This window comes from Ictidomys tridecemlineatus, chromosome 15 (genome assembly GCF_052094955.1).
Source record: "Ictidomys tridecemlineatus isolate mIctTri1 chromosome 15, mIctTri1.hap1, whole genome shotgun sequence".
Classification (NCBI taxonomy): Eukaryota; Metazoa; Chordata; class Mammalia; order Rodentia; family Sciuridae; genus Ictidomys; species Ictidomys tridecemlineatus.
This window is the reverse complement of record NC_135491.1, coordinates 7517717-7538061: the sequence shown is the minus strand read 5'-3', so window position 1 is coordinate 7538061 and position 20345 is coordinate 7517717. Positions and strand designations below refer to the sequence as shown.

The 20345-nt window shown below is 52.4% G+C and overlaps 3 protein-coding genes across 7 annotated transcripts in view; 2 read left to right on the top strand and 1 right to left on the bottom strand.

Annotated features, from left to right (window-relative positions):
* The first annotated feature begins 42 nt into the window (after positions 1–42).
* Positions 43–9663, top strand: Syngr4 (synaptogyrin 4). Of its 5 annotated transcripts, none has more exons than XM_040279754.2 (5): positions 44–287; positions 1388–1584; positions 7564–7801; positions 8909–9048; positions 9374–9663. In XM_040279754.2, the coding sequence occupies exons 2-5, from the start codon at positions 1492–1494 to the stop codon at positions 9602–9604; spliced, it is 702 nt and encodes a 233-aa protein (XP_040135688.1). In that variant the 5' UTR covers positions 44–287; positions 1388–1491; the 3' UTR covers positions 9605–9663. The 5 variants fall into 5 exon arrangements, with proteins under 5 accessions (XP_077887861.1, XP_040135688.1, XP_005336682.1 ...); XM_005336625.4 differs by having other exon boundaries at positions 1385–1584; XM_040279753.2 differs by having other exon boundaries at positions 44–343.
* Positions 9664–12301: 2638 nt separating this feature from the next.
* Kdelr1 (KDEL endoplasmic reticulum protein retention receptor 1) lies at positions 12302–19409 on the bottom strand. The gene is made up of 5 exons (XM_005336626.5): positions 19105–19409; positions 18335–18435; positions 17939–18097; positions 13988–14240; positions 12302–13044 (listed from the first exon to the last, which is right to left on the bottom strand). Exons 1-5 carry the CDS (start codon positions 19193–19195, stop codon positions 13010–13012), a joined length of 639 nt encoding a protein of 212 aa, XP_005336683.1. The 5' UTR covers positions 19196–19409; the 3' UTR covers positions 12302–13009.
* Grin2d (glutamate ionotropic receptor NMDA type subunit 2D) overlaps positions 18808–20345 on the top strand; it is a 38001-nt gene continuing 36463 nt past the window's right edge. The window contains exon 1 of the mRNA XM_078031732.1: positions 18808–18924. The gene's annotated coding sequence lies outside the window, so the exon portion shown is untranslated. The remainder of the gene's footprint in view (positions 18925–20345) is intronic.

Genomic DNA, 20345 nt, shown 5'->3' with positions numbered 1-20345 from the left:
ACCCATAAACTTCCCCGCCAGTTCGTTTGTGTGACGCGCATGCGCCACAGAAGTGTCTCCTTGTCGTCCGGCTTCAAAGGGAAGGGGCGGGGTGGGCGCGAGACTCCCGGGGCAGGGCTCCCGCGCGCGCCAGCCAACGGCGAGCTGACCAACGTCCGCTGAGGCCACGCCCTTGCGCAAGCTAGCTCCAGAGCTGGCGGAAATGGAAGAGGGCGGGACTTGGGTACAGCCAATCAGCTGTGGAGGAGCAAAAAGGCGGGAAAAAAAGGAACCAAAAGAAGGCTGAGGTGTGGAGCCTGGGACCCGGAGGGGAGGGCGGGCAGAAGGAAGAGCCGGACTCCAGGTGACGTATTTCGGTCCTCCAGAGCAGGGGTGACCCTTTGTCAAGCAGCGTCACCCCCCGCCAGCCCCAGCAGTCCCATCCCATGTCTTTAAAGGGAGGACCCTAATTCTACGAAGGTGGCCTAGCCCCGGGTGTGTGGCCTCATCCGCTCCATTCCGAGCTCCACACATCGAGGGCAGGACCCCAGCTTGAGGAAATGCACATTTATGAAGACGATGAAGCTGTCCCCTAGTTCTAAGAGGAAATAGCCCCAAGTCACAAGGACAGCCTAAAATATACCCTGAAGGCCTGCGTCCTCCATTATGGGTTTGTCACCCCAGCCTGAAAGGGATTCCTGGGCTTCAGACATCCCAGAGGTTCTCCCCACCACCCCCTAGAGCCCATACTTTCCAGAAACGCCCACCTGCGTCCTCTCAGAGAAGGTCACCTTTAAGCTGGGCCCTCAAGCTCCTGTCAAGGACATGGCCCCCGAATGCCCCAGCCCTCTCCAGGCCCCAGCTCCTTGGCCTGGGGCTCCTCACCCTGCCATCCCACTCTGGAACCCCTGGCCCACAGTCCCCTCACCCACATGCTGACTTCTGGGACCTGAAGCAGCCACTTCACTTATGGGCCCACTCTTAGGATCCCCAGCAGCCCTGTCACCCCACATCCCCCTCATCCCATACCTGACTCTTGGGGGCACCTGAAGTCCCCTCTCCTGCATTTCCAACTCCTGGGGCCTGAAACCAACCCTCACCTGCCATCCAATTCCTCACCCCTTATCCAGAGCTCCTGGGACCCTGAAGCAGGTTTTTTACTCCACATGCCCCGTTCCCAGGACTCCCAGAAGCCCCCTCACCCCATCCCCAACCTCTGAAAACCTCAGTAGCCCCATTATCCTGTACCCCAATTCAGAGGACCCTTAACAACTTTTCATCCCCCAGGAGCCCCTTCACCCAGACTCCAACACCCAAGAGCTCTGGTAGGCCTGCATTTCACACAACCCCACTCCTGGAACCCTATGCCCTGACTCTGACGTTCCATGTCTGTGTTGTCTTGCAGCAGCAAGCCTCAGCGTGAGCTTGGAGCAGTCAGGTGGCAGTACCCAGCAGGCAGTGCACAGAACCTCTCCCCCCACCTCCAGGGACCTCAGAAGGAGAACAGCCACTATGCACCTCCCAGAAAGCCTGCAGGACCTGGCTGACAGTGAGGCTGTGCATTTTCTGAGGAAGCCAAAGAGCATTGCACGGATCTTAGAAGGGGTGAGGCCCCTATGGCCCACCTGTGGGATGTGGGATTGTGGCCCACAAGATGGGAATGGTCAACTTTCAGTCCTAGGATCAGAGGGAGGGGGCAAGAAGGGTCAGATGAGGAAATGGAGCAAAAGGGAGCTAATAACTGAAGCCACCTTTGAGCACCCAGCTGTTCCTAGCACTGATTGTCTCTTTTTTTTTTTTTTAATATTTTGTTTTAGTTGTAATTGATCACAACACCTTTATTTTTATGTGGTGCTAAGGAACCCAGTGCCCTGCAAGTGCTGGGCGGGCACTCTACCACTGAGCCATAACCCCAGACCCCTTATTGACTCTTTGCAAGAAAAAAAAAAAAAAACCTTCAAAGGAGGTGCTGCAAGCCCCATTTTGAGCTAAGAAAACTAAGAATCAACAAAGTGAACTAATTTCCTATCTTGAAGACTGCTGTCCAATGGGGTAGCAATAAGGCACAGATAGCTATTTCAATTTTAAATAGCATAGGCTATTTCTCAGTCACCAAAGCCACATTTCAGGTACTCAGCAGCCATCACATTTTTTTTTTAAAGAGAGAGACAGAGAGAGAATTTTAATATTTATTTTTTAGTTATCGGCAGACACAACATCTTTGTTTGTATGTGGTGCTGAGAATCTAACCCGGGCCGCACGCATGCCAGGCCAGCGCACTACCGCTTGAGCCACATCCCCAGCCCCAGCCATCACGTTTTTGTGATGCCAGAAAGTTCTATTGGACAGCATTGACTAAGGTCACATAATAAGAAACAGTGCCAGGGTTCAAACTTAGGTCTGTAAGATACTAGACCCAGTTTATTTTCCTTCTCTTAGGTTGGGGTGGTGGGAAGAGAATATGTAAGACAGACCTAAGATACCAGCTGTCCAGTGGCCATTTGTGTGTCAAGCACTGTGCTGAGGCTTTATATGCATCTTGTAGGGGGAGGGTACTGGGGGTTGGATTGAACCCAGGGGTGCTTAACCACTGCACCATACTCTTAGCCCTTTTTATTTTTATTTTGAGACAGGGTTTTGCTCAGTTGCTTAGGGCCTAATTTGCTAAGGCTTGTCTAAAACTTGCAGTCCTTCTGCCTCAGCCTCCTGAGTGGCTGGGATTATAGGCTGCACCACCAAGCCCAGCTATATACATCTTTTAGTCATCACTACATCCCCATAGAATCTGTACACTGGAGTCAAATCCTCGTTTGGTGAATCACCTGTAATCCTGGCTACTGGAGAGGCTGAGGCAGGAGGATCACAAATTCAAGATAGCAACTTTGAGATCCTATCTCAAAAAATAAACAGGGCTGGGAATAGAGCTCAGTGGTATAGTGGCCCTGTACAATTCTCAATACTGAAAAAAAAAAAAAAAACATCATTCAGCTCAGACTCTGCTGTGTGACCTTGGACCAGTCACTTCTCATTGGCTTTAACTGTGCCACCTTTACTGCTCACTCTTGACATAGCCGGACACAGCCCAGGGAGATGATAAATCTCATGCAAGTCTGAGGAGTAGGTGGGGTGCCTTATGTCAGAACTTAGGGTTTCCTGCCAGATTTCTGTCTCCCTGCCCCTTCTGGAACAAAGGGACCACACAGGCCTGAATGAATTCTAGTCTAGCCATGTGCCATCTGTTAGAGGGGTATACTCCCCAGGTTGCTCAGCTGGTCCTGGCATAACTATTAGTAGTACTACTTTTCATTCCCAGAAGTGCCATTTTGTTCCAAAGCTTATGTGGTCACCATATGTCTGTGTGACCTGAAGCATGTTACTTGACTCCTCTGAACCTCTCTCCCTTCATCTGTAAAGAGAGTGTCCCCTACCCTGCTAGAGGAAGGTCTGTTGTGGAAATGAGACAAGTTAATGCCTATACAGTGATGAGCACGGGCCTGGCAAGTGGTAGACTTTCCTTAAATAGCGATTATTAGTGGAACAAATCATGACTTGTGAGGGAGGAGAGATGGGTTTCAGCGCCCAGGGTGATAGGGATTTGTGCCACATTGTCCTTCCCCAGGGAAAGAGAATTGTGAATATGAATGTGCCATGTCCCTGCTGGTGGAAGCTCCTGTCCTCCTCACCATAGCCGTATGATGGACGTTTCTGCCCTGTCTAACCCAAGGGGAAACTGAGGCTCCAGAAGTTGAGTGACTTGCCCAGGGATGGCACCCAGCTGGTGGGCAAGTCAAACTGGGATTTGCCCGCCTGTTTCCAAAGCCTGGGGAGGAAGGGCGCAGCAAGGGAGGAGGCCCAGCTGGTGTGGAGGGGTGCGGGCAGCGGGGGAAGGGCTGCTGGCTGTGCCAGACGTTCTGGTCACGGACTTTGCCCGCTGCTTCCATCCTCCCTCCTGCCCGCCCTCTCCGCCTTCCCCCCTGGCCTGGCTCCTCAGTAGGGAGCCTCTGGGCAGCTGGTGCTCTTGTCCTTCTCACTGCCGCCTGCCAGCTGGTGCCTTAACTGATGAATCTTTGCTCCCTCCCTGGGGATAGGCCAGCAAGGGTGTGGAAGGAGGTTGGACTCAGGCTCCAGTTGACTAGGGTCTCTTGGCCCAGCTGAGCCCCCTCCCAGAGTCTCCAGTGCCCTGGGCTCTAACAAAGCCAAGATCTTCTGGGACTGGTGGGCAAATAACCCAGAGGCCTCAATAACCCTCAAGAGAGCTGGATTCTAATCCCACCCCACGTCATCTGACCTTGAACAGAGGATTCCCGCTTTGGTTGAATCCTGAGAACCACCATTTTCCTGAGCACCTACTAGGGCTGAGCGCCCACCCCTTCATTTCCCCTCTTCAGACCATAGTGACAGACTGGGAAACTGAGGTTCCAAGAGCTCAGTGCTGTGCCCAAGGCCACACAGCTGGCAGAGTAGGATGCGTCTGGTTCTTTCCACTCCACTGTAATGGCTTCGATTTATCACCTGTGAAACAGAAATGAATTAATAACACCTCCCGCGTGGGCTGGTGCTAGGTTCTGGGAGGTGGTGCAGCTAAAATGGATATGGGCTCAAAAATGATTGATGCGCTTTCCCATCCCAGACCTGGCTCTGCCTGGGACCAGTCAGCTGGGGCTCATCCTGCAGCCTCCCTGTAAGGGTAGCTGTGGGTCAAATGAGACAATGCCATGAAGGCACAGTGCTTGGCAAAAAGAGAGACTCCTTGTCTACAGTCATTGTCATTGTCGTGGTTGTAAAGCTGTTAAGACAAAGGACAGAGAAAGGAGGATGGGCAGGAGGAATGCTGAGGAGCTTAGGGATCCGTCCTTTGCCTCCTCCACCTTGCTCCTAAGGACAAGCAAGAGCTGGAAGGAGCCAAAGCCACTCCCTCTTTACACATATTTGCAGAAGTCCAGTCTGGTACTGGGTGCTGGGCCTAGAAGGGTCCACCATGGGGCTTGTCCTGCAGGACTTCAAATTCTAATGAAGGGCCATTTGCAGTGATGCATGCCTGTAATCCCAGCTGCTCTGGAGGCTGAGGCAAGAGGATCATAAGTTCAAGGCCAGCCTTAGCAATTTAGCAAGGCCCTAAGCAACTTAGTGCAGCCCTGACTAAAATATTAAAAATAGGGCTGGGGATGTGGCTCAGTGGTAAAGGACCCCTGGGTTCAATCCCAGGTACCAAAAAAAAAAAAGAAAGAAAAGAAAATTAAAAAATTCTAATGAAGGGGTCATTTTCAACATGCCCTTTCCCTCAGCCTACCCACCCCCCACCAACTCCAATAGCCAACACTGCCATATCCAATCAATCACCAGGTCCAATTTTACGTCCTAAATATTCCTGGATTCCCCAGAGCTCCCAACTCAGTGTTTCTGACCTGGTCCCCGCCACCAACCTGCTCTCAGGTCTGTAGGCATCTTGTTTTGTCCTTCTCCAGTCCATCAGCCATGTGACCCCAGAGGATTTCTCTAACCCTCAGGTCTGACCCTGGCCCTCCTCTGCTCAGAACCCTTCCATACATAAAATTAAGTTCAAATAAGAAGTTTAATTTTCCATGGCTCCCCTCCTCCCTATAAAAACATCACCCCAAAGCAAACATCATCCTCCAACCAGCTCCACCCTCTACTCTAGGCCTGGTGTTCAAGATCTCTGAGAGTCTAGCTCCTGCCCACTTTTTCAGCCTCATCTCATACCAGATTCCTCAAATGAGATTTCTCCTTTGTCCCTTTAGAACCCCTGCATCTGACTTTTTTTCCTGCTACTAACCCTTCCCAGAGTGCCTTCCTCCAAGCTGGGGATATAGCCCAGGGGTAGAGTGCTTTCTGAGTATATGAGAGGGCCTGGGTTCAAGCCCCAGCCCCACAAAGAAAAGAAAGAAAAAGGGAAAAAATGCCATCTTCCTTTCTGCCTGGAAAAATACTCCCCTTTCAGGTCCAGTTCAGATGACAACTCATGATCTCCTAAGTGCAGGCCCAGGATCCCACTCAGACCTTGACTCTCTTTCCTGACCTTGGCACTTCTCCTGACCTTGGCACGCATGCCCTCCAGCCTTCTCCACTCAGGTAGAAGAGCTCCTTGTACACCCAGAGTGGATCCTGCAGCGCCCCAGGGATCCCTGTTACCCTCCAAACTATGTTCCCATTCTTCAGCCTTTAACACTCCTTATAAAAACATCATCCAAAGCAAACATCATCCTCCAACCAGCTCAACCCTCTACTCCAGGTACACGCCTGCTCCTTCCGTGTCTGGCATAGGCCTTGCCACGTGGCCCTGTGGTCATCTGAGACAGAGGAGCGGGGCTTCAACTTTTCACTCATTATGCCTCAAGGCATTTGGTCCAGCGTGAAGTAGTGTAGTGAGGGGTTAAGAGCAGACTGAGGAGCCAGACTGCGAGGGTTCAACTCCAGGCTCTGCTGCTTCCCGGTGTCACCAAGTTCAGCCAATTCCTCATCCTCTTTGTCTCAGTGTCATTATCTGAAGAACAGGACCATTAATAATGCCCTGTCATAGGGTGGTTGCAAGAATATTTGTAGAATAACAAAGGAACGTTACAGAAGACGGTCACAGATATGAACTATATGTTCCATGTATATCCAAGGGGACAGGAATATTGTATTTGTGGGATTTTGTTGATTTTGGGGTTTGGTTACTGGGGATTGAAGTCAGGGGCACTTAAGCACTGAGCTACATCCCTAACCCTTTTTAAATATTTCTCAGGCTGGCCTCAGGCTTATGATCCTCCTGCCTTGGCCTCAAAAGTTGCTGGGATTATAGGCGAGCGTCACCGTGCCCAGCTTTGTATTTTGTTTTTAAAAAAAACTTCTGAAACCAAATCAAAAAAGCATAATTTAGTATTTGCTAGTTCTGGGTAGTCAGTACTGGGTATCTGTTATATTTCTCTCCATACTTTTCTGTATACTTGGAATATTTTACAAATTTATTTTTAAGAGTTGAATAGGGAACTGGGAGTGGTGGGTCATGTGCCAGCATGTGCAAGGCCCTGCATTTGATCCCCCAATTCCACACAAAAGAGGGGGGAAATAGGAATTGACAGGGAAGTAGGGAGAGAGAGAAGTTACAAGTAGAGGGAAGAGCTGAAGGCAGAGAACACACACTTCCGTCAGCTCCACTGTGCTAAGAGCAGGGGACTTGGGTTTGGTGGCAAAAGGCAGGGCTGAGTGGGGAAAGAGGGAATGAGGAGAGGAAGGAGGGTGGAGACCACACAAGGCCCCAAAGACCAAACTGAGGGGCTAGGACTCACTCCTGGGGGCCTGGGGACCATGAGGGAGACTGTGAGCAGAGAGGGACATGATGTGAAAGGATCCCTAAGAGTTTGTGGGGGATGGTCCGAGGAGACAAGTCTAGAGGCAGGGGGGCAATGGAGGAGGAAAGGGATGGAGAAGAGGGGAGGAAGGGCAGAGGTTGAGAGCTCTGAGGGTGTGACAGGGAGGGAGAGGGCAAGAGTGACCCAACGTGCAGCAGGACTGTCTCAGCCAGGGAGCTAGAACAGCTCAGGGGAGTTGCTGAGCTTCACCCTGGTCCTTGGGGGTCCACAGATCTTCTCCCTCATCGTCTTCTCCTCCTTACTGACCGATGGCTACCAGAACAAGACAGAGTCTCCCCAGCTCCACTGTGTCCTCAATAGCAACAGTGTGGCCTGCAGCTTCGCTGTGGGCGCCGGCTTCACGGCCTTCCTCAGCTGCCTGACCTTCCTGGCCCTGGATGCCCAGGAGAGCCGCATCGCCAGCACCCGCTTCAGGACGGCCTTCCAGCTCCTGGACTTCATCCTGGATGGTGAGCCCTGGGGACCTCCTGCCCAGAGCCACCCACTCCTGCAATGGCCCATGGGGCACAGCCCTTAGCCACCCAGCTGGCCCCATACCTGACAGTCCTCTCATCCTATGGATCTGACCACACATGGCCCCACGTTTCTTGCTGCTAGTTGGCGCTTGCTGTTTCCTCCTTGGGGACAAATAAGCATCCTCAAGAGCTAGCACATGGCTTGCCCCCAGGCTCACCCCTTCTGCCCAGCTTCCCCTCACTTCCTCATTCATCTCCTTTCTTGAAAAGCCACTCCGTGGCTGGAAGTGGAGTTTGGAGCCAGATGGACCCCAGCACCTCCTGGCTCTGCAGGCTCATGTCTCTTCCCTTCTTTTACCATCAGTAAAAGCTGGGACCAAGACCCCACCTTGCAGGGGTTTCTGTGGATGAAATAAGCGGGGCTTGTAGTACCGCACACATTCACAGAGTGCTTCCTCAGGCAGGCACACAAATCCTGTCCTTTAAAGTCCTCAGAACCACCCTAGGAGGTGAGTCCTGCTCATTTTCCTGTTTTACAGAGAAGGAAACTGAGGCTTGAGGAGGCTCTTTAATGGGCCGCCGCTGCAGAGTGAGTGGCAGTCAGACACTCTTCACCACTGCCAAATACTCTCCATAGAGCCTGGCACACAGTAAGCACTAAATAAATGCACATTCCTTAAACTTACACCCTGGCCACCTCCTCTGTCGGATCTCTTCTCCCCCCTCCTCCTCCCTGCAGGGTTCAGGGAGTCCTCACAAGTCAATGAATCTGCTGAGAGCTTCCCGTGAGAGGGGAAAGGTTCTGTACCTGTGCTGTCCGGCATAGGAGCCGCTGACTACACATGGTCACTGAGCATTTGAAATGTGGCCAGGGTAACAGAGGAACTGAATTATTTTCAGATCTACTTGAATGAATTGAAGTGGAAGCAGACCCATGAGGCCCGTGGCTCCTGTGTTGGCCATTTTGGACAGCAAAGCCTTTTGCAGCAGCTTACTCTTAGGAGGGCTCGGAGGGATTGGGTACAACAAGTGGGAAGTCATGCAAGACCCCTAACCCCATCTTTGCACATCTCCGGTCCCTATTCTCTCCCCACACCACAGTCCTCTGGGCAGGCATCTGGTTCGTGGGGTTCTGCTTCCTGGCCAACCAGTGGCAGCATTCACAGCCCAAAGAGTTCCTCCTGGGGAGCAGCAGCGCCAAGGCAGCCATCGCTTTCTCTTTCTTCTCCATCCCTGTCTGGGTGAGGTCGAGCCCCAGCCCTCACCACACCCCCGGGACCCTCTGCAGAATGGGGTGGGAGGGATAGAACATTCCAGCTTTGTGTTGCTCCCCTGGTGGTCAGGGGTTGGGGGCTCTCCCCGGGCCTCTGTTGACCTCTTCCAGGCTCACCTTCCTCTGAGCAGCCAGAGCCCAACATCAGGAGTGGTGCCTTGGCTGGGTGTCCATGGGCAGTGAGCAGTTGGTACAACTGGTCCCTGCCCCTCCCTCCCAGGCTAGTCCCTAGCCTGCCCTCTCCTCCCCTGCCCATCCCAAGTCAGCCTTCAGTCACCCTTTTCTGCCCACAGATATTCCAGGCTTATCTGGCGATCCAGGACCTCCGAAATGATGTTCCAGTCCCCTACAAGCGCTCCCTGGATGAGGGTGGCGTGGTGCTGACCACCCTCTCCCCACCCTCTGCCGCCAGCCCTGTCAATATGCCCACCGGCCCAAACAGCCTGGGTTACTCCAGCTCTGCCCTGTCCCCCTATCTGACCACTCCAAAGGCCCCTCGCCTTGCTATGATGCCTGACAACTAAACATTCTTATCCACATCAGTAAAGAGATACTCCTCCCTCCAGAAGGGTTTCTGAAAACAGCCCTGTCCTTCTCATGTCTGTTCTGTCTATCCCATGAGTGTCTGGGGGTGAGGGGGAGAAATCCCACTGGGTCACAGAGGTCTCTGCAGTAGGTCACATTACTGTAGCACCTCCAGGTACCCTCTTCCTGGCAGCGGGCAGGAAGCTATTTTCATGCCTATTAAGTACCAAGTCCTGTCCCATCATCTGCTCCTCAAGCCCCTCCCACACTGCCATGGAGGGAAGAACAAGCTGTCCCATCATACAGGTGAGGAGGCTCAAGTTCAGAGAAACTGTTTCCACCCGTGGAGAGAGCACCAAGAATCAGGGCAACGACAAGACCCATCCAGTGCTGATGTCAAAGCCCATGGCCTTCCACTACTTACAGTGACAAGGGACCCAACACAAAAGCATGCTGAGGAGGCAGTGAAGGGACAGGGGAGATTCTTGTCTTCAAATATTCCAAAGTCCATCTTTGGAAGGGAGGGATTTCTGCTCTAGTGGAACCCCAGGGGTAACAGGGCACTTGTGCACAGGCCACAAATGCTCCTGCCTCTGGGGTCCAGCAGGTAACCCCAAAGGGAGAAGCACCTGTCGACATAGTAGCAAGGATGGGGGGGGCCCTCTCTGGGAGGGGCAGCCTCCACCCACCATTCAGCCATGCGGCCTGGAGATACTAGAGCAGCGCTGTCCAATTGAAATTGGCTAGTAGCCCACCACATTAACAAAGCAAAACAGTGAAGTTCATTTTAATATATTTTATTCAACCCAATATGTCCAAAATATCATTTCAACATGTAATCAATATAAAAATTGTCAGTGAGGTATTTTACATTTTTTTATACTGAGTTTTGAAATCCACATGTATCTTACATTAACATCTCACCTCATTTTGGATTTGCCACATTTCAAGTGCTCAATGGTCATGTGTAACTGATGGCTACCATATTGGACAGTGCGGCTCTAGAACCTGTTTTTTCAAGAACAACTGGACATCCATTTGTGTGTGTGTGCGTGTGTGTATGTGTTTTAGTGTGAAATTAGGGGCAACAGATACAAAAAAAAAGTGATCACTGTGTGCAGGCCAAACAAAACACACCTACACAGGGGGCCACTGCAGCTGCAGAACATTTGTTTCCAAACTGGACAAAGGGATGTGGGTTGTGGGGAGTCAACTTTGGGTTCCATTGGTCTCTTTTTTGAGGCTTCATGTGTACCAGGCCCTGTACTTGGTTCTGGAGGTACAGAAATAAATACAACACGGTCCCCATGGGCATCTACAGAAAATGGCCACAGTGCAGTGGGACAGGAAGTACTCTGACCTGGGAAATGGGGTTCTGAGCCTTTGCTCCTCATTCTGTCACCAGCTGGATGGTCTCAGGTGTGTCACTTAACTTCTCTGGGGTGAGTTATATTGGCTTACAACTAAAGAATTGGATCTGATTTAGACAGGCAGTTTTCAGATTGGGTTCAAAGAGGTGCCTAGGGCTGAACAGGCAGGGATACCGCCCTTACCCCACAGTTCACTCAGGTGGCCCTGCTCCTGTGTTTCCAATACCAGGCTTCTAAACAGAGGTCCCTTGGCTTAAAAGGGCACGGGCGGCGGGGGGGTGGGGATGTGCTAAAAACACACAGAAGCAGTTAAACACAAAGGCTCTGGTGTCAGGAACTGCATATGCAAACTCCATCTTTGCCCTTACCCCACCAAGCCAGTTTCTTCATCTATAAAGAGCCCCCTCTTTAGGGAGGATAAGGGTCAATGAGCTTATCCCGGTGATGCACAGGGCCTGGTACCTATTAAGGACTCAGGAAATGCCAGCTCCCTGCCTCCTGAAGCTTCCATGGTTATCCTGCAGAAGATCTGGAGGCAGCTGAGCAGAGTTAGGAAGTTCTCATACAGAAGTCTGACTAAAACGAGGGTCAAATCTAAATGTTTACAAGAGCGAGACAGGTTACCTAAGGGCAGGAAACAGGCCAGGTGTGAAGCCAATCCAGAGAGACCTAGAAAATATTTCATTTGCCTTTTAACGCTACACAATCAAAACAAAACAAACAAGACACATGGTGTCAGCCCAATAATAAACTACAGCAGCTCCACAGCCAAGTCCTGGGGACCGTGGTGAAATGCTCACATCCCCTCCATTCAGTGCCTGCCATCTGCTGCAGTCCAGAAGTGCAGGCCCAGCACCGTCAGGCTGACAGCTCTCTTTTTAAGAGAAGCCAGAAATCCAGACTTCAAAGTGAAAATCTGGTTTTGAAAGGCTGGTGACCCATTCTTTTTCAGAAAAAAACACCATGTGGCTCAACAAAATGCATCACAGTGCCATTCGAGGGCGGGCGGGCCAGGGGCTGCCCACTTGTGGCCTCTGACATACGTGTTCTGGAGAGTCCTCCGCAGCCCTGAGGGTCTGGAGGGCCATCAGGCAGTTTCTACGGCAAGATTCTTACAATCTTCAAGATTTTCTCCAAAACCTCTTCCCCAGCAGAGCCGTAAGAATCAGGGTGCAGCTGAGTCTTGGAAAACCCCATTTCTCATCTTCCTGCTCCTCCCAGGCCTCTGGTCACCAGGGACAGTCCATAAGGAAAAAGCAGAAGCAGAGAGGGGTTGGGGTAGGACCCCACATATGCCAGAGAGAGGGCAAGGAGTAGCAAAAGAGGTATCATTTTCCTCTGTTTATTTCAAGAGAACAAAGAATTTACCATCAAATTCTGTACAAAAACATGGCATCAGAGCTGTGGCAACCCTTATGCCAGCCCCTTCCCATGCCTGAGCCCAGAGCCCCCCTCATTTGTGAAAAAACAGGAAAAAAACAAAAACTCAAATTATAGGGGGGTTATTATGAAAAATCAGGGGAAACCTTCCTGGGCCCCCCTTCTTCCCTATCCCCAACCCAGGAACTTGGGTGGAGGCGCTGTGGTCCTGGCCACGGTGAGAAGTGGGGCAGGCAGTGGGCAGTTTAGTGTTTGGCAACCAGTGGGGCTGTGGACAGAACCTGGAAAGGCCTGAGGGGCTCGAGGACGGGAAGAGACCCCTGGCCCGGCCTTGGCCCATAGTACACTCGAAAACAGTTTATAAAAATTGGGGCCAGAGAGTAGAAGAGAAAGGAGTCATCAGAATCAAAAACTAAATAGTGGAAAGATTTTTTTTTTCTTCTCTAAAAGGCAAAAAACTACAAACAGCCCAGGTCCTGAGCTCCCCAAGACTTGGGTCCTCCATTGCCCCCCACCCCAGCCCGGTAGGAGTGGGTATGGGGAGCAGGGAGAGATGGATTCTTTAAAAAGTCACCCCTGGACGGGAAGGCTCGTCTTCTGTCACCTTCCTCTGCCTCCCGACACTGCCGAGGAGAGGGCTGGTGAGGACCAGGGCTACGCCGGCAAGCTTAGCTTCTTCCCCTTTAGGACTGTGGAGAGAGATGGGGTGGTGGTTAGCCTGGAGGCCTGCAGAAAGGGGACCATGTCGTGCCCCCAGAGCAAGGGCTTGTGCATTGGGCTGGGCAGACATGCAGGGAGGGACAGCTCCCAGGACTGAGGATCAAGAACTGAGGGGACTGGCAGAGACCACAGAGGGGTGAGGTCGGGAACCTTGTTCTCATCCCAGGGACTGAGCAATGGGGGCCAAGAGAGGCCCCATTTCTCCAGTGCTGGCTGTTTCTCTTTCTCCCTCTCTGTCAGGGCTGGCCAGGTGAAACCTCCCCCTCCCACCCTCAAGACTTACTCCTGGGGGCTGGGCACTGTCTCTAAGCCTCTGCTCACCACCTCTCTTTCCTTCACACACGAACTCCTGGGATTCAAGTTCTCTGCTTAAACACCACCTCCTCCAAGAGACCGACCTGCCCACGTGGGGTAGCCCCCACCCTTCACAGTTCTCCATGAGCATCCTCGTGCCTTTCTTCCATAGCTCTTCCCAATATTGGTAATTCTCTTTCTTTATTCACACACTGTCTCCCCAGGAGAGTATAAGGGGAGGGAAGGGCCTTGACCACCTTTTCTCCTGCTACATCCCCAGAGCCTAGTGCTTGATGAATTTGTTGGACAGATAGATGGATGGATGGATAGATGGATAGATGAACGGATGGATCTCAGTGTGCCCAAGTCCCTGCCTGGCCTAAGCTATACTTGAAGCAATCAATACAGTGTGAAGACAGGAACTCCTTGGTCCTCGGGGAGAAAAGGGCTGGAGGCATGAATTCCTAGGGGACAGAGGGTGCGGGACCCCAGAAGCCAGGAGACGAAGCCCTCCCTCCCTTGAGCAATACTGGGCTGAACAGATGGACGCCAGGCCACGGGGAGGGTTGGGGACAAGGCAAGGCAGGCCCCCTCCAGCCGGCCCTGCATCCTGGCTACCTTTGGTGATATAGAGGTAGAAGAAATCGCAGTAGAGGACAGTCTGGACCAGGCCAGCCACGATGGCGATGAGATCGAAGAAGCCCTCAAAGTGGTAGCGCCAGATCCAGTTGAAGAGATACAGGGTGCGGTAGACGCCCAGGGCAAACAGGTAGTGGCTCGTGATGGTCTCCGCCTCGCCAGTCTTGCTCACCATGAACAGTTGTGGCAAGATGGCCACTGACTCCAGGTAGATGGAGAAGGTCCAGAGGATCTGCCGAAAGGCGGGGGAGTGAGAGCAGAGGCCAGGGTGAGAGGCTGGGATGAGGGGGCGGGGCAGGGGAGGACGCAGAGAATGCGCTGCAGTCACAGGCACTGTGAACTCCATCCTGGTGCTTAGCACATGCCCCATGCCATCCTGCCCTGTTTCAATGCAGCTCCTTTAATCCTCACCACTGCCCCGTGGCAGAATCATAATTATCAAACCACTCTTCTACAGATGTGGAAACTGAGGCTCAGAGAAGGTTGCTAGGACACTTGCTAGTAGCTAGCAAGCAGCAGAAGCAGAGGCTTGAACTGGAGTCAGTACCCATGAGCTCTCTGCAACTGGCCTCTCTAAAGGTGGACTGGGTTGGAAACTTGGCTTGGAGATTCCCTTCTAAGACCTTAGGTAAGACACCAGACTCCACAAGCCTCCGCTTCCACCTCTCTACAACAGGGCTGTTATTTTGCTCCCCGAGGATCATCATTCAATCTTTAGAGACCTCAATTAGGCAATGTTGACCCTGGCTTAAAATCCTCCAGTAGCTTCTTCCTATCACAGCAAGAATTAAATCCTAGTGCGTTGGCCTTCGGCACCTGTCAACCCAACCTCCTCTCCCACTCCCCCTTCACTCTGGGCTGCAGCCATCTGGGCCACCTCTCTGCTCTTCCAACATACCATGCTCCTTCCTGCCACAGGGCTTTTGCACTTGCTGTTGCCCTAGCAGGGAAATCTCTTCCCAGTGGTCATGTGCCTACCTCTTCCCTGGCAACAGAACTTCTGTCTCCTCCTGTGCTGTGATTCTATTCCTCAAGGGTAACCCTATGGGTGAGAATTGGGTGTACACCTGTCAAATCACTATCTTATCTTCTTCCTGTCCCTCTCACCAGAACTGAACTCCATGGTGTCCTGCATCTTGCTCACCCTGGGGCCCAGCACCTAGCACAGTTCCTGAATGAATAAGAGAGTGAGTTGAAAAGGACCCCCCATGCATGTGGCATAAGCCACCATGTAAGAGTAGTGAAAACCATCTTCATGAGCAGGGCAATGGTTTCACAAGACAGGAAGAAGAGACTACAGACATCTGCCAGTCCCTTGTCAGTCCCCAGCTCTCTGAAAGTCCCACCTGGGGTGATTCATGATCTGCAAGATACTCGAAACCTGTCCTCAGAGAACAAAGCCTGGTGGCAGGTGTGGCTCCTCCTCAGCTGTTTTGGTTTGTGGGAAGGAAGTGGGAAGGAAGTGGAAAACACGAGGACGTATTCATAGCAACCTGTGCTCCTAGGTGCCTCCAAGACGCTGTGGTGTGCACCTCAGGCTTCAGTCTTACCCTGTGAGGTAAGTCCATTATCATCCCTGTTACATAAATGAGCAAACTCAGACCCAAGGGCTAAGCAACTTGTCCAAGGTCACACCAGATTCCCACCCAGGCAGCTGGACTGCAGGGCCTGCTCCCTTAACCACCCAAAATCCTCAAAGAGGCTCTTAGCAACCAGGTTTGGTTGAGGTTCTTGAGAAATGTACCCATTAAATTGATGTACAATCACAGCATAGGAGGAGATGGAAGTTCTGCTGCATTTATCTATTTCATGAGATCTGATTTTCCCCCTGGTACTGGGGATTGAATCCAGGGGTGCTCTACCACTGAGCTATACCCTAGCCCTTTTAATTTTTTCACTTGAGTCAGTATTTTGCTTATTTGCTGATTCTGGCCTTGAGCTTGCCATCTTCTTGCCTTAGCCTCCTAAAGCACAGGATTGCAGGTATGCCCACCATCCCAACATGACACCTGAATTTTTTTTTTTTTTTAAAGAGAGAGTGAGAGAGGAGAGAGAGTGAGAGAGAAAGAGAGAATTTTTAATATTTATTTTTTAGTTCTCGGCGGACACAACATCTTTGTTGGTATGTGGTGCTGAGGATCGAACCCGGGCCGCACGCATGCCAGACGAGCGCGCTACCGCTTGAGCCACATCCCCAGCCCCGACACCTGAATTTTTAAAGACTATCTTCCTTCTATGATTAAAAGCATCATCAAGTAGCACAGGCTTTGGAAACAGGCAAACCTAAGTTCAAATCTTACAAATTCTCCCTCTGAGTCTCAGTCCTCTGAGAAATCAAAATAAGTACATCTCCCCCATAATGACCAAGAGATCAGATGCAATGAAGACTAGAATAGTCCACTCAGGCCAGGCGCACAGTGAGCGATGAAACTTTGCACAAGTGACCTTTCTTTGTGAACATTGGAAACACAAAGGCTACTGTCAAGAAGCTAAGGTTCTGGTCTGGCTCCCACCTTGAGAAAGCCCCCTTGTCTCCTGCAGCCTGCCAGCCTCTCCATCTGCAAAATGGGTCCAGTAACCTCTACTTGGCAAAGTGGCTATGATTTAGTCAAGGGTATGGCTAAGTGCCCTCTGCAAGGTGACCACAGTATATTTGCAAAGTCAGCATCTGAAATCAAGACCAGGATTCCCACCGTGGCATGATATGATCCCCTGTAGCATTTCTGGAGACCTAATGGATAGTCACCCCTGTTAGATTTATCTCTACCCTACACAGTGGTTTCATTATTCTGAATCTGTGGCTACAATTTTACAATGACATCTTGCCTGAAAACTCCTGAATTACACCTTCTGTCGAAGGTCAGAAGAAAACATCAGCACGTCCAGCCACCCGGGGCCAGTTTCCTACAGGGCAGGAGTAGGGAAGGAAGGGTTGCCCCAAATTTATAACTCCTGCCAGACTCCAGGAGGCCTGAAATGGCAGACCTAGCATGGGCCCTCCCAAAATCCCTCCCAGGAGTTTGTACAGGCCCCACCAAAATGCCATGGAATAAAGATCACGGCAGTTAACATTTCAAAGAAAAAGTATCAGGCACAGCACAAAACACTTAAGTCACCGAACACTTACTGTCATGGCATTCCCGCCTCATGCCATACACTGGGCCTTACAAACATCAACCCTTACTAAACTCTTTGAGGGCTGGGGCTACATGCAGCTCAACGCCAGACTACATGCCTAGCATGCCTGGAACACTGGGTTCCATCCCTGCACACACACAAAAGAAAGAACCTATAAGGTAGGAACAGATTATCCCCATTTTACAGACGAGGAAACAAGTACAGAGAGGTTTGCATGACTTGCCCAAAGTTCACTGCTGCTAAGTGGAAGGGGCAAGCTTCTCCTGCACACTGGTTCTAGGGTCTCAATGTATTTAACCAGAGGCAATGTTGTCACATCTCAATAAATCCTCACAGTGACCCAATTCTACTTTACAAATGGGGAAACTAAGTTATGGAGAGGTCAAATCACAGGCCCAGGTTCATGCTAGTAGAAAACAGCAGACCTAGGATACAAGTCCAAGCATCCGTGCGTGCCCCATGTTCCCAAGTCCTGAGCTATTCAGTTGGGTATTATCTAGGTTGGTGACCTTGGACATTTAGACTCCCTAGATTTCAGTTTCCCTACCTCCAAAATGGGATTGTTGCAAAGTGAGTCCATATCTGTTAACTGCATAGAAAATGTCTGGTTCATAGTGACTGCTGCTGCTACCCTTAACACCATCAGATTCCAGAGCCTGTGCGAGGAGCATGCAGGTCCTAAAATAAGGAAGTCTCAGCAACCCCCATGGAAGGAAGCATTGGAGACTCCCTGCTATCAGCAGTCCTTCGGCCACAACCATCTGACCATTGCAGGACACACCAGGGGCCTACCTCCAGAGGAGTGAAGTCGTGGTTGACCAGGAATGCCAGGATGGCTGTGGGGACGACGAGGAACTCCACCCGGAACGTATCGTGGTTCCCATCGTAAGTGGCTTTGAACTTACTGTAAATCATCCAGACCGTGGTGAAAGAGCAGGCTATGTAGACCACCTGATGAGGGGCATGATGACAGGGTGTCTCAACTCACAGAGCAGGATGGAAGCACAGGCCCCTTCCTACTCGGAGGCAGAAATTCAAGTCCCCAGCCCCTGCCCCATAAGAGTCCAGACCCTCAGGCCCAGGAGCCCCAGCCTCAGGCCCCACACCCACTCTTGCCCACTCTTCCCTGGGACCCTGGCCTGGCTCCCCTGCCTCAGGGGGCCTAGGGAGATGGTGTGGAGACTTTACCTTCATGCACGTGTTGTAAAGTGAGATGTAGTTAGTGAAGAGGTCCAGGTAGCGGGCAGTGAACACCACAGCAAACAGAACCTGGCTCTTCCCTGAAATCCCTGTGGTCCAGACAGAGAGAGGAGGAGAAGGAGGCTGAAGCAGGTTGCATGGGCAGTAAACTAAAGCACGGTGCTTGGGAAGAGCCTGGAAACCGCTCTGGAGTGCAGCAGTCCCAGGAGGCCTCCCCAACCTCCTTTGCTTCAGCAGGGCCCTTTCCCACGGCCCACAGCCAGGGGGCAGCCAGTCCCAAAGCTACTCTAGCCCCAGGCTTCAGTCCCAGTCTAGGCCTCACTGCCACCTCTGGCCCCCTCAGGGTCCTCCCACCATCTGGACCGAAGGTGGGGCCTAAGGAGGGCCCTGCCTGACCTCAGCCCCCGGAACCAGTCACCTCCCTCCGCTCCCTTCCCGGCCACCGCGGTCCACGTCACCAACTCACAGCCACCTCCCCGCCTTCCGTGGTTCCCTGTTCCCAGCCCGGAACCCCACAGCTGCCCAGACTGGGGCTGTAGGAGGCTAAACTGGAGGCCTGGAAACACCCTCACTAACATGTATGCACCTCCACCCGCGGTCAGGGGAAGGGAGTTGACCCCCTGCTGACCCCGGACAAGAAGAGGGATCCCCAGCAAGCAGCGGGGGCTGGAACTTGTTCCCCTCGTGCTCCCAAAGCCTTCCCCCTGTCCTGGGACGCCCCCCGCAGCCTGTCCCCTCTGCCCGGGTGGGCCTCTCACCGGCACACGAGCGGGACTTCCAGATTTTAAGCAGTAGCAAGATGATGGCTAGGAGGTGGGAGAGGTCTCCCAGGAATCGGAAGAGATTCATGGCTGGGGGGGCTCTGGCAGGGCTGAGCTGGAGGGAGGCAGGCTGGTGGGGGCTGCCCCCCGGGGCTGCTGTTCTGGCGGGCGGCGGGCAGAGGGGCGGGAGAGGGACCCTCCGGTGGGCTCCACTCCGGGGAGGGGGTTCTATGAGGGGGAGCCGAGGCCGGAGCTGGCGGCCGAGCTAGAGCGGGGAAAAGGGAGGAGGGAGGGAGGGGGAGGAGTCCGGAGTGGGAGCTCCGCCCCTGAGGGCGGGCTCCTGTCTCTCGGGCTCCCCCTGTCGCCCACCTCCAGCCTTACAGAGCCGGCGCCGAAAAGCGCCCAAGGCTGTGTCCTATGAACTTGCAGGGTCGCTGGGATCTGACACTCCCAAATCCCCGCACTTGATCCCCTAGGCAATCTGTGCCACGGTAAAGGACAGACTACACCAGCCAAGCCTCTGCCCTTCACAGGGATTCGGAGGCTGGCCTCTGGACTTTAAAAACCCAGGGCCCAAAACAATAACAACAAATCCTTGACCAAGACCAAGAGGCTGGGCGGTAGTTTCTGACCTTCTCAAGGGCCCTCTCCAATCCACCCAAAAGAAAAAAGGTGACCGGCCCCCATCCTCTCCTTCCTCATGCCCTCCTTCCTTAAATCCAAGAGTCCAGGCCCCAGCCCTCCTCCCTCAGACCCAGGAGTCCAGAGTTCCTTCTCCACTGAGACTCAGGAATCTGGGGCCCCTCCTTCAAACCTTTTAAGTGCTCAGGCATTTTGACACTCTCCTTGATGAAACACCCTCAGGAACCTGAGACCCATGGATATAACCCTGGGGAAGGCAGTCTGCTCAAGCCTCTGAGGAAATACCTTCATATCACTTCTTTTTTACTGATGGCCCACAATCTCCAATATCCAGAAGGAAAGCAGTGTCTGCTCCATCATAGACACAGCAGTCCAGACCACAGCCTGGTCCCCGAGGTTCCACAAGACCACATTCTCATCTTATCCTTCCAATTGGGGTGTTCCTGGTGTTTCTATAAAGCTGCCCAGACTGTTCTGGGAAGTTGTGTGGTGCAGGACACCTGGGCCTGAGAGTGGAGGCCGAGAGAGGGAGAGTGAAAGAAAGAGAGAGAGAGAAGGTAGAGGTAACTGGAGCAAGAGCTGGAACCTGGCTCAGG

Excerpts from the sequence above, each read along its gene's own strand:
- Syngr4 (XM_040279754.2), top strand. The coding sequence starts at position 1,492 with ATGCACCTCCCAGAAAGCCTGCAGGACCTGGCTGACAGTGAGGCTGTG. Across the intron at positions 1,585-7,563 it reads TTGCACGGATCTTAGAAGGG|ATCTTCTCCCTCATCGTCTT; the intron begins GTGAGGCCCCTA and ends GGGGGTCCACAG. Across the intron at positions 9,049-9,373 it reads TCTTCTCCATCCCTGTCTGG|ATATTCCAGGCTTATCTGGC; the intron begins GTGAGGTCGAGC and ends TTCTGCCCACAG.
- Kdelr1 (XM_005336626.5), bottom strand. The coding sequence starts at position 19,195 with ATGAATCTCTTCCGATTCCTGGGAGACCTCTCCCACCTCCTAGCCATC. Across the intron at positions 14,241-17,938 it reads ACGACTTCACTCCTCTGGAG|ATCCTCTGGACCTTCTCCAT; the intron begins GTAGGCCCCTGG and ends GCCTTTCGGCAG. Across the intron at positions 13,045-13,987 it reads CTACCTCTATATCACCAAAG|TCCTAAAGGGGAAGAAGCTA; the intron begins GTAGCCAGGATG and ends CTCTCTCCACAG.